Source organism: Pelodiscus sinensis, chromosome 18 (genome assembly GCF_052426305.1).
Source record: "Pelodiscus sinensis isolate ZL-2025 chromosome 18, ASM5242630v1, whole genome shotgun sequence".
Taxonomy (NCBI): Eukaryota; Metazoa; Chordata; order Testudines; family Trionychidae; genus Pelodiscus; species Pelodiscus sinensis.
Genome location: NC_143069.1, coordinates 35,004,714 through 35,015,000, shown reverse-complemented (window position 1 = coordinate 35,015,000; position 10,287 = coordinate 35,004,714). Strand labels below are relative to the sequence as shown.

Sequence of the window (10,287 nt, the reverse complement as noted above, 5' to 3'; positions counted from 1 at the left end):
AGATAGGGGACAGACTGACAGGTGACGGGTACATGGGGGGACAGACTGACAGGTGGCGGGTGCCTGGGGGGAAACGCAGCAAACAGACCCCAAGTGGGGGTGGGGGGAGCCCAGGTGAGGGGCTCGGAAGTGGCCAGGCGCTGGGGAGAAGTTTGTGGGTGGGGAGGTACCTCCCACACCCATGCTGGCTGCTCCCTGCCCCACCCTGGCACACCCCACGGCCCTGCCCCACTCCTACAGACTGTACTTTGCCCTGCAGTTACAGAGCTACCCACTGGGGGAGGGGCTGCGAGGGATCAGCCCCCCCCACACACAGTCCCCCCCATGCAGAGTATCTCTTTCTCCCTACTCCTTCCCCGCCCCTTCCCCCCCCCAGGCCCCTCGCTGAGACAGCACCCCCCAGCCTGCTCCCTTCCCCCAGCCCCCCTCCCCCAAGACAGCACCCCCTGCCCTTCCCCCAGACCCCTCCCCGAGACAGCACCCCCTCTGCCCTTCCCCCCAGCCCCCTCCCCTCCCCCGAGCCCCCTCCCCGAGACAGCAGCCCCCTCCCCGAGACAGCAGCCCCCTCCCCCCCCAGCCCCCCTCCCCGAGACAGCACCCCCTGCCCTTCCCTTCCCCCCCCTCCCCGAGACAGCACCCCCTGCCCTTCCCTTCCCCCTGCCCCCTCCCCGAGACAGCACCCCCCAGCCCTTCCCCAGCCCCCTCCCCCGGCCCCCTCCCCGAGCTGCTGCTCCCCTGCCCTTCCCCCAGCCCCCTCCCCGAGACAGCACCCCCTACCCCTTCCCCCCAGCCCCCCCCCTCCCCCCAGCCCCCTCCCCGAGACAGCACCCCCTGCCCTTCCCCCAGCCCCCTCCCCGAGACAGCACCCCCCTCCCCCAGCCCTCTCCCCGAGACAGCGCCCCCCTGCCCCTCACCGCCGCCGTTCTTGTAGCACAGGTAGGGGAAGCGCCAGACGTTCCCGAGCCCCACGGCGAAGCCCACGCAGGACATCATGAAATCCATCTGCCGCGTCCAGGTCTCGCGGGGGGGCGGCGGCGGGGGGCCGGCGGGGGGCAGCGGGGGGCCGGCAGGGGGCTGCCCCGGTCCCCTTTGCGGGGCGCCCCCAGCCCCCCTCCTCCTGCTCCTGGCACATGGCGCCCCCCAGCGGCACGCTGTACACTCCGTTGGCCAGGAGCGGCCCCTTGCTCATGGGGCCCGGAGGGGCGCTACAGTGGGGGGAGCGGGGGGCCGCGGGGCGCTGCAGCGGGGGGCCTTACAGTGGGGGGAGAGGGGGGCTAGGGGTCACGGGCCGGAGGGCGCTGCAGCGGGGGGGGGGCTACAGGCCCTACAGTGCGGGGGGGGGGCCCGGGGCGCCGCAGTGGGGGAGCGGGGGCGCTAGGGGCCGGGAGGGGCGCTGCAGTGGAGGCCTGGGCGCCGGGGGGAGCTGGGGGTCCCGGCGGGGGGCTTCCCCCAGCGTCAGAATCCGGGTCCCGGCGAGGGGAAGGGGCGCAGTTAAAAATCTCTCCCCTTGCAAAGAGGGGGCTGGGGGCCGGGGGCCCGGCGGGCGGGGGCAGTTCCGGCGGGGGCTCAGAAACAATCCACGAAACACTTGAAGGTCAGCCTGAAAAATCTCATGGGGGGGGGGGGGCAGGGGGCCCCCCTGGCCGGGGGCGGGGGGAGGGGCCGGGCGCTGCGAAGTCTCGGGGCGCTGGGGAGGGTCCGCGGTCCTCGCTCTCGCAGTCCGTCTGTCCGTCTGCCCCGGCCTCCCCGGCCCTTATGTAGCGAGGGGCGTGACGTCACGGGCAGCATCACGACGCCGGAGCCGCCCCCCGCCAGGGAGGGGGAGGGGCCGCTATTTCGGGAGCAGCGTGTGACTGGTGGGGGGAGAGAGAGCAGCCCCTCCCCTCAGCTGGGAACAGCCCTCTCTGCCCCCCCCCCCCCCGCCGGAACACCTTTGCCCTCTGGGGCGGGAGATCCCCCCCCACCGGAACACCTTTGCCCTCTGGGGCGGGAGATCCCCCCCCCCCCGCCGGAACACCTTTGCCCTCTGGGGCGGAGATCCCCCCCGCCGGAACACCTTTGCCCTCTGGGGCGGGAGATCCCCCCCCGCCCCCTGCCCCTGAACACCTTTGCCCTCTGGGGCGGGAGATCCCCCGCGCCGGAACACCTTTGCCCTCTGGGGCGGGAGATCCCCCCCCCCCCCCCCCCCGCCGGAACACCTTTGCCCTCTGGGGCGGGGCAGGGAGATCCCCCCCGCCGGAACACCTTTGCCCTCTGGGGCGGGAGATTCCCCCGCTCTGGGGGTGGGAGCCGCGATGCGAGGACGTCCCCTCCTGCCCCACAGCCCCGCCCCCTAGACCCACGTGCCCCCCTCCCCCGTCTAGCTCGGTGTCCCGGCTCGTGGCAGGCTCCTGCGCAGAGGGGGGGTCGCAGGGCCCGCTGAGGGGGTCCCTGCCGCCCGGGGCCGGGGGTCGGGCTCCCGCTCTCCGGGTGGCTTCCAGCGGCGCCGCGCTCCCTGACCAGGCCGGGGCGGGCCCGGGGCGGAGGGCTCTGCTCCAGCGGGCAGGTGCCAGACGGGGCGGGAGCCGGACGCCTGGTTCCCTGCCCGCCTGGAGTGCGGGGCTTTGCAGAGCCGGGGGGGGGATTAACAAGGGACAGGGCAGGGACTCCCAGGTGCCCGCCAGACTCTGGCTGCGGGGGTGGATGCGGGGTGTAGGGGGTCGGGTGACTGTGGGGGTGGATGTGGGATGTAGGGGGTCGGGTGACTCTGGCTGTGGGGGGTGGATGCGGGGTGTAGGGGGTCGGGTGACTGGCTGGGGGGTGGATGGATGTGAGGGGCTCATGATCACGGGGGGTGGATGCGGGGTGTAGGGGGTCGGGTGACTCTGGCTGTGGGGGTGGGGGGTGTAGGGGGTCGGGTGAGTCTGGCTGTGGGGGGGTGGATGCGGGGTGTAGGGGGTCGGGTGACTCTGGCTGTGGGGGTGGATGCGGGGTGTAGGGGGTCGGGTGACTCTGGCTGTGGGGGGGTGGATGCGGGATGTAGGGGGTCGGGTGAGTCTGGCTGTGGGGGGGTGGATGGGGCAGGGGGTCGGGGACGGCTGTGGGGGGTGGACGGGGGTGGGGGGTCGGGTGACTCTGGCTGTGGGGGGTGGAGATGCATGCAGGGGTCGGGTGACTCTGGCTGTGGGGGGTGATGGGGAGGGGTGGGTGACTGGTTGCGGGGGTGGATGCGGGATGTAGGGGTGGGGTCGGGTGACTCTGGCTGTGGGGGTGGATGCGGGATGTAGGGGGTCGGGGACTCTGGCTGTGGGGGGGTGGATGCGGGATGTAGGGGGTCGGGTGACTCTTGGCTGGGGGGGGGAGGCTGGGTGGGAGGGGGTCGGCAGACTGCTCGGGGGGGTGGATGTGGGATGTAGGGGGTCGGGTGACTCTGGCTTCAATGCGGGGGGATGTGGGATGTAGGGGGTCGGGTGACTCTGGCTGCGGGGTGGATGTGGGATGTAGGGGGTCGGGTGACTCTGGCTGCGGGGTGGATGCGGGGTGTAGGGGGTCGGGTGAGTCTGGCTGTGGGGGGGTGGATGCGGGGTGGGAGGGGGTCTGGGTGACTGGCTGCAGGGGGGGTGGATGCGGGGTGTAGGTGAGTCGGGTGTGGGGGTGTGGTGCAGGGGGTGGGATGCGGGGTGGATGTGGGCGGGTGGCTGGCGTGGGGGGGGGGGTGGATGCGGGGTGTAGGTGGTCAAGGACTGGTTGTGGGGTGGACAAGGGCAAGGTCAGTGACTGGTTGTGGGGGGTGGATGGGGGTGAAGGGGTCAGACTGGTTGTGGGGCAGATGCGGTGGGGGTCGGGTGACCATTGCATGTGATGCGGGGTGTAGGGGGTCGGGTGACTGGCTGTGGGGTGGATGCGGGGGGTAGGGGGGTCGGGTGGGGTGGTTGTGGGGGGGTGGATGCGGGGTGTAGGGGGTCGGGTGACTCTGGCTGTGGGGGGTGGATGTGGGATGTAGGGGGTCGGGTGACTCTGGCTGTGGGGCATGCGGGGTGTAGGGGGTCGGGTGACTCTGGCTGTGGGGGGTGGATGCGGGGTGTAGGGGGTCGGGTGAGCCTGGCTGTGGGGGGGTGGATGCGGGGTGTAGGGGGTCGGGTGACTCTGGCTGTGGGGGGTGGGTGCGGGGTGTAGGGGGTCGGGTGAGTCTGGCTGTGGGGGGGGGTGCGGGGGTAGGGGGTCGGGTGAGTCTGGCTGTGGGGGGGTGGATGCGGGGTGTAGGGGGTCGGGTGACTCTGGCTGTGGGGGGGTGGATGCGGGGTGTAGGGGGTCGGGTGACTCTGGCTGTGGGGGGAGGGTGGCTGTAGGGGGTCGGGTGACTCTGGCTGTGGGGGGGTGGAGGCGGGGGGTAGGGGGTCGGGTGACTGGCTGTGGGGGGGTGGGTGCGGGGTGTAGGGGGTCGGGTGACCCTGGCTGTGGGGCGGTGGATGCGGGGTGTAGGGGGTCGGGTGACTCTGGCTGTGGGGGTGGGTGCGGGGTGTAGGGGGTCGGGTGACTCTGGCTGCGGGGTGGGGGGGGGCAGGGGGTCGGGTGACTCTGGCTGCGGGGTGGATGCGGGGTGTAGGGGGTCGGGTGACTCTGGCTGTGGGGGGTGGATGCAGGATGTAGGGGGTCGGGTGACTGGCTGTGGGGTGGTGGGTGCAGAGTGGGTGGTCGGCTGACTCTGGCTGCAGTGGATGCGGGGTGTAGGGGGTCGGGTGACTCTGGCTGTGGGGGTGGGGCGGGGGGCAGGGGGTCGAGGACTGGCTGTGGGGGGTGGATGCGGGGTGTAGGGGCTGGTGACTGGCTGCGGGGCGGTGGATGCGGGGTGTAGGGGGTAGGGTGACTCTGTCAGGGTGGATGCAGGATGTAGGGGGTCGGGTGACTGGCTGTGGGGGGTGGGTGCAGGGGTAGGGGCGGGCACTCGGGGCTGCGGGGGGGTGGGTGCGGGGTGTGGGGTCGGTGACTCTGGCTGCGGGGGTGGGTGCGGGGTGTAGGGGGTTGGGTGACTCTGGCTGTGGGGGTGGATGGGGTGGGGGGTTGGGTGACTCTGGCTGTGGGGGGTGGATGCGGGGTGTAGGGGGTCGGGTGACTCTGGCTGTGGGGTGGTGGGATGTGGCGGTAGGGGGTCGGGTGACTCTGGCTGTGGGGGGTGGATGCGGGGTGTAGGGGGTCGGGTGACTCTGGCTGCGGGGGTGGGTGCGGGGTAGGGGGTTGGGTGACTCTGGCTGTGGGGGGGTGGATGCGGGGTGTAGGGGGTTGGTGAATTGGCTGGGGGTAGATGGGGTGTAGGGGGTCGGGTGACTCTGGCTGTGGGTGGTGGATGTGGCGTGTAGGGGGTCGGGTGACTCTGGCTGTGGGGGGTGGATGCGGGGTGTAGGGGGTCGGGTGACTGGCTGTGGGGGGGTGGATGTGGGATGTAGGGGTCGGGTGACTCTGGCTGTGGGGGGTGGCGGGGTGTAGGGGGTCGGGTGACTCTGGCTGTGGGGGGTGGATGCGGGGTGTAGGGGGTCGGGTGAGTCTGGCTGTGGGGGGTGGATGCGGGGTGTAGGGGGTCGGGTGACTCTGGCTGTGGGGGTGGGGCAGCGGGGGTAGGGGGCGGGGTGAGGCCTGGCTGTGGGGGGTGGGTGCGGGGTGTAGGGGGTCGGGTGAGTCTGGGCTGTGGGGGGGGTGGATGCGGGGTGTAGGGGGTCGGTGACTCTGGCTGTGGGGGGGTGGATGCGGGGTGTAGGGGGTCGGGTGACTCTGGCTGTGGGGCATGGATGGCGTGTAGGGGGTCGGGTGACTCTGGCTGTGGGGGGTGATGCGGGGTGTAGGGGGTCGGGTGACTCTGGCTGTGGGTGGTGGATGGCTGGGGGGGCGGGTGACTCTGGCTGTGGGGGGGTGGATGCGGGGTGTAGGGGGTCGGGTGACTCTGGCTGCGGGGGTGGGTGCGGGGTGTAGGGGGTTGGGTGACTCTGGCTGTGGGGGGGTGGATGCGGGGTGTAGGGGCTGGGTGGAGCTGGCTGCGGGGGTGGATGCGGGCAGTAGGGGCCGGGGACTGGCTGGGGTGGTGGAGTGGCGGGGGGGTCGGGTGACTCTGGCTGTGGGGGGGGTGGATGCGGGGGTGCAGGGGGTCGGGTGACTGGGCTGTGGGGGGTGGATGTGGGATGTAGGGGTCGAAGACTCTGGCTGTGGGGGGCAGGGGGCAGGGGGCGGGAGATCTTGGCTGTGGGGGGTGGATGCGGGGTGTAGGGGGTCGGGTGAGTCTGGCTGTGGGGGGGTGGATGCGGGGTGTAGGGGGTCGGGTGACTCTGGCTGTGGGGGGGTGGGTGCGGGGTGGGGGGAGTGACTGGCTGGGGGGGTGGAGTGGGTGTAGGGGTCGGGGACCCGCTGCGGGCGGTGGATGCGGGGTGTAGGGGGTCGGGTGACTCTGGCTGTGGGGGGGGTGGATGCAGGATGTAGGGGGTCGGGTGACTGGTGTGGGGGGTGGGTGCAGGGTGTAGGGGGTCGGGTGACTCTGGCTGCTGGGGTGGGGGGGTGTAGGGGGTCGGGTGACTCTGGCTGCGGGGGTGGGTGCGGGGTGTAGGGGTTGGGTGACTCTGGCTGTGGGGGGGATGCGGGGGTAGGGGGTTGGGTGACTCTGGCTGGGGGGGGAGCGGGGTGTAGGGGGTCGGGTGACTCTGGCTGTGGCAGATGTGGCGTGTAGGGGGTCGGGTGACTCTGGCTGTGGGGGGGTGGATGCGGGGTGTAGGGGGTCGGGTGACTCTGGCTGCGGGGGGGGTGGGTGCGGGGTGGTTGGGTGACTCTGGCTGTGGGGGGGTGGATGCGGGGTGTAGGGGGTTGGGGTGACTCTGGCTGTGGGGGGGTGGATGCGGGGTGTAGGGGGTCGGGTGACTCTGGCTGTGGGGCAGATGTGGCGTGTAGGGGGTCGGGTGACTCTGGCTGTGGGTGTGGACGGGTAGGGGGTCGGTGACTGGCTGTGGGGGGGTGGATGTGGGATGTAGGGGGTCGGGTGACTCTGGCTGTGGGGGGGGCAGGGGGCAGGGGGTCGGGTGACTCTGGCTGTGGGGGGGTGGATGCGGGGTGTAGGGGGTCGGTGAGGCTGGCAGTGGGGGGTGGAGCGGGGGTGGGGTCGGGTGACTCTGGCTGTGGGGGGGTGGGTGCGGGGGGTAGGGGGTCGGGTGAGTCTGGCTGTGGGGGGGTGGGTGCGGGGTGTAGGGGGTCGGGTGAGTCTGGCTGTGGGGGGGTGGATGCGGGGTGTAGGGGGTCGGGGACTTGTGTGGGGGGTGGATGCGGGGTGTAGGGGGTCGGGTGACTCTGGCTGTGGGGTGGTGGACAAGTGTAGGGGGTCGGGTGACTCTGGCTGTGGGGGGTGGATGGGGCAGGGGCTGGTGACTGTCAGCGGGGGTGGGTGCGGGGTGTAGGGGGTTGGCATCTGGCTGGGGGGGGTGGATGCGGGGTGTAGGGGGTTGGGTGACTCTGGCTGTGGGGGGGGTGGATGCGGGGTGTAGGGGGTCGGGTGACTCTGGCTGTGGGGTGGGGTGGAGTGGGTGTAGGGGGTCGGGTGACTCTGGCTGTGGGGGGGGTGGGCGGGGTTTGGGGCAGCACTGGCTGGGGGGTGGATGTGGGATGTAGGGGCCCAGACTTTGTTGTGGGGTGGCGGGGTGTAGGGGGTCGGGTGACTCTGGCTGTGGGGGGGTGGATGCGGGGTGTAGGGGGCGGGGTGAGTCTGGCTGTGGGGGGGTGGAGGCGGGGCAGGGGGTCGGGTGACTCTGGCTGTGGGGGTGGGTGCGGGGTGGAGGGGTCGGGTGACTCTGGCTGTGGGGGTGGATGCGGGGTGTAGGGGGTCGGGTGACTCTGGCTGTGGGGGGGGGTGCGGGGTGTGGGGGTCGGGCACTCTGGCTGCGGGGGTGGGTGCGGGGTGTAGGGGGCCGGGTGACTCTGGCTGCGGGGGGGGATGGGGGTAGGGGTCGGGTGACTCTGGCTGTGGGGGGCGGGGCGGGGTGGGGGGTCGGGTGACTCTGGCTGTGGGGTGGATGCGGGGTGTAGGGGGTCGGGTGACGGCTGGGCGGTGGATGCGGGGTGTAGGGGGTCGGGTGACTCTGGCTGTGGGGGGGTGGATGCAGGATGTGGGGTCGGGTGACTGGCTGTGGGGTGGGTAGAGGTAGGTGGTCGGCTGACTCTGGGGTGGGGCAGTGGATGCGGGGTGTAGGGGGTCGGGTGACTCTGGCTGTGGGGGGGTGGGTGCGGGGTGTAGGGGGTCGAGTGACTGGCTGTGGGGGTGGATGCGGGGTGTAGGGGGTCGGGTGACTGGTCAAGCGGATTTTGTGTGCAGAAGGGGGTCGGGTGACTGGCTGTGGGGTGATTAAGGATGTAGGGGGTCGGGTGACTCTGGCTGTGGGGGTGGGTGCGGGGTGTAGGGGGTCGGGTGACTCTGGCTGTGGGGGGGTGGATGCGGGGGTGACTCTGGCTGTGGGGCGGTGGATGCGGGGTGTAGGGGGTCGGGTGACTCTGGCTGCGGGGGTGGCTGCGGGGGGTGGGGCGGTGGGGGGGTGTGGGGGGGTGGATGCGGGGTGTAGGGGGTGTGACTCTGGCTGTGGGGGGGTGGATGCGGGGTGTAGGGGGTCGGGTGACTCTGGCTGTGGGGCGGTGGATGCGGGGTGTAGGGGGTCGGGTGACTCTGGCTGTGGGGGGGTGGATGCGGGATGTAGGGGGTCGGGTGACTCTGGCTGTGGGGGGGTGGATGCGGGATGTAGGGGGTCGGGTGACTGGCTGTGGGGGGGTGGATGCGGGATGTAGGGGGTCGGGTGACTGGCTGTGGGGGGTGGATGCGGGGTGTAGGGGGTCGGGTGACTCTGGCTGTGGGGCGGTGGATGCGGGGTGTAGGGGGTCGGGTGACTGGCTGTGGGGGGGTGGATGCGGGATGTAGGGGGTCGGGTGACTGGCTGTGGGGGGGTGGATGCGGGGTGTAGGGGGTCTGGTGACTCTGGCTGTGGGGCGGTGGATGCGGGGTGTAGGGGGTCGGGTGACTGGCTGTGGGGGGGTGGATGCGGGATGTAGGTGGTCGGGTGACTGGCTGTGGGGGGGTGGATGCGGGATGTAGGGGGTCGGGTGACTGGCTGTGGGGGGGTGGATGCGGGGTGTAGGGGGTCTGGTGACTCTGGCTGTGGGGCGGTGGATGCGGGGTGTAGGGGGTCGGGTGACTGGCTGTGGGGGGGTGGATGCGGGGTGTAGGGGGTCGGGTGACTGGCTGTGGGGGGGTGGATGCGGGGTGTAGGGGGTCGGGTGACTCTGGCTGTGGGGCGGTGGATGCGGGGTGTATGGGGTCGGGTGACTCTGGGTGTGGGGTTGGGGTATGGGTGTTGTTCACAGAGGTGATGGTTGTGTGGGGGGGGGAGACTGCAGGATGTGATGTGGCCCATGTTGCTGCGTGTGCGGCTGGCTGGCTGTTGTGTTGTTGTGTTAGTGGCAGGATGGAGTTGTTGGGGGAGGGGGTTGCGTGAATAACTCCCCAATGTTGAGCACAGGGGGAGGGGGTTGTGTAGGATGGGCTTGGTCAGCTCTGCCCCCCACAGCCATGGGCCCCGTTCCTCTGTCCATCCCTCCCCACACACCCGTCCCTCTGTCCATCCCTCCCCACACATCCGTCCCTCTGCCTGCCCGCATGTCCCTCCCCACACACCCATCCCTCTGTCCATCCCTCCCCACACACCCGTCCCTCTGTCCATCCCTCCCCACACACCCGTCCCTCTGCCTGCCCGTCTGTCCCTCCCCACGCACCCGTCCTTCTGTCCATCCCTCCCCACACACCCGTCCCTCTGCCTGCCCGTATGTCCCTCCCCACACACCCATCCCTCTGTCCATCCCTCCCCACACACCCGTCCCTCTGTCCATCCCTCCCCACACATCCGTCCCTCTGCCTGCCCGCATGTCCCTCCCCACACACCCATCCCTCTGTCCATCCCTCCCCACACACCCGTCCCTCTGTCCATCCCTCCCCACACACCCGTCCCTCTGTCCATCCCTCCCCACACATCCGTCCCTCTGCCTGCCCGTATGTCCCTCCCCACAGACCCATCCCTCTGTCCATCCCTCCCCACGCACCCGTCCTTCTGTCCATCCCTCCCCACACACCCGTCCCTCTGTCCATCCCTCCCCACACATCCGTCCCTCTGCCTGCCCGTATGTCCCTCCCCACAGACCCATCCCTCTGTCCATCCCTCCCCACACACCCGTCCCTCTGTCCATCCCTCCCCACACACCCGTTTGGCTGCTGGATGACTCTGGGGGGCTGACCCCGGCTGC

At 71.3% G+C, this 10,287-nt stretch overlaps 1 protein-coding gene across 1 annotated transcript in view; it reads right to left on the bottom strand.

Annotated features, from left to right (window-relative positions):
* The window catches only part of SLC6A8 (solute carrier family 6 member 8), a 16,434-nt gene extending 15,286 nt beyond the window's left edge, over positions 1-1,148 (bottom strand). Inside the window, exon 1 of the mRNA XM_089770241.1 lies at positions 915-1,148. Within this exon, the coding sequence (XP_089626367.1) occupies positions 915-1,002 (88 nt within the window). The 5' untranslated portion in view covers positions 1,003-1,148. The remainder of the gene's footprint in view (positions 1-914) is intronic.
* Between the last annotated feature and the right edge of the window lie 9,139 nt (positions 1,149-10,287).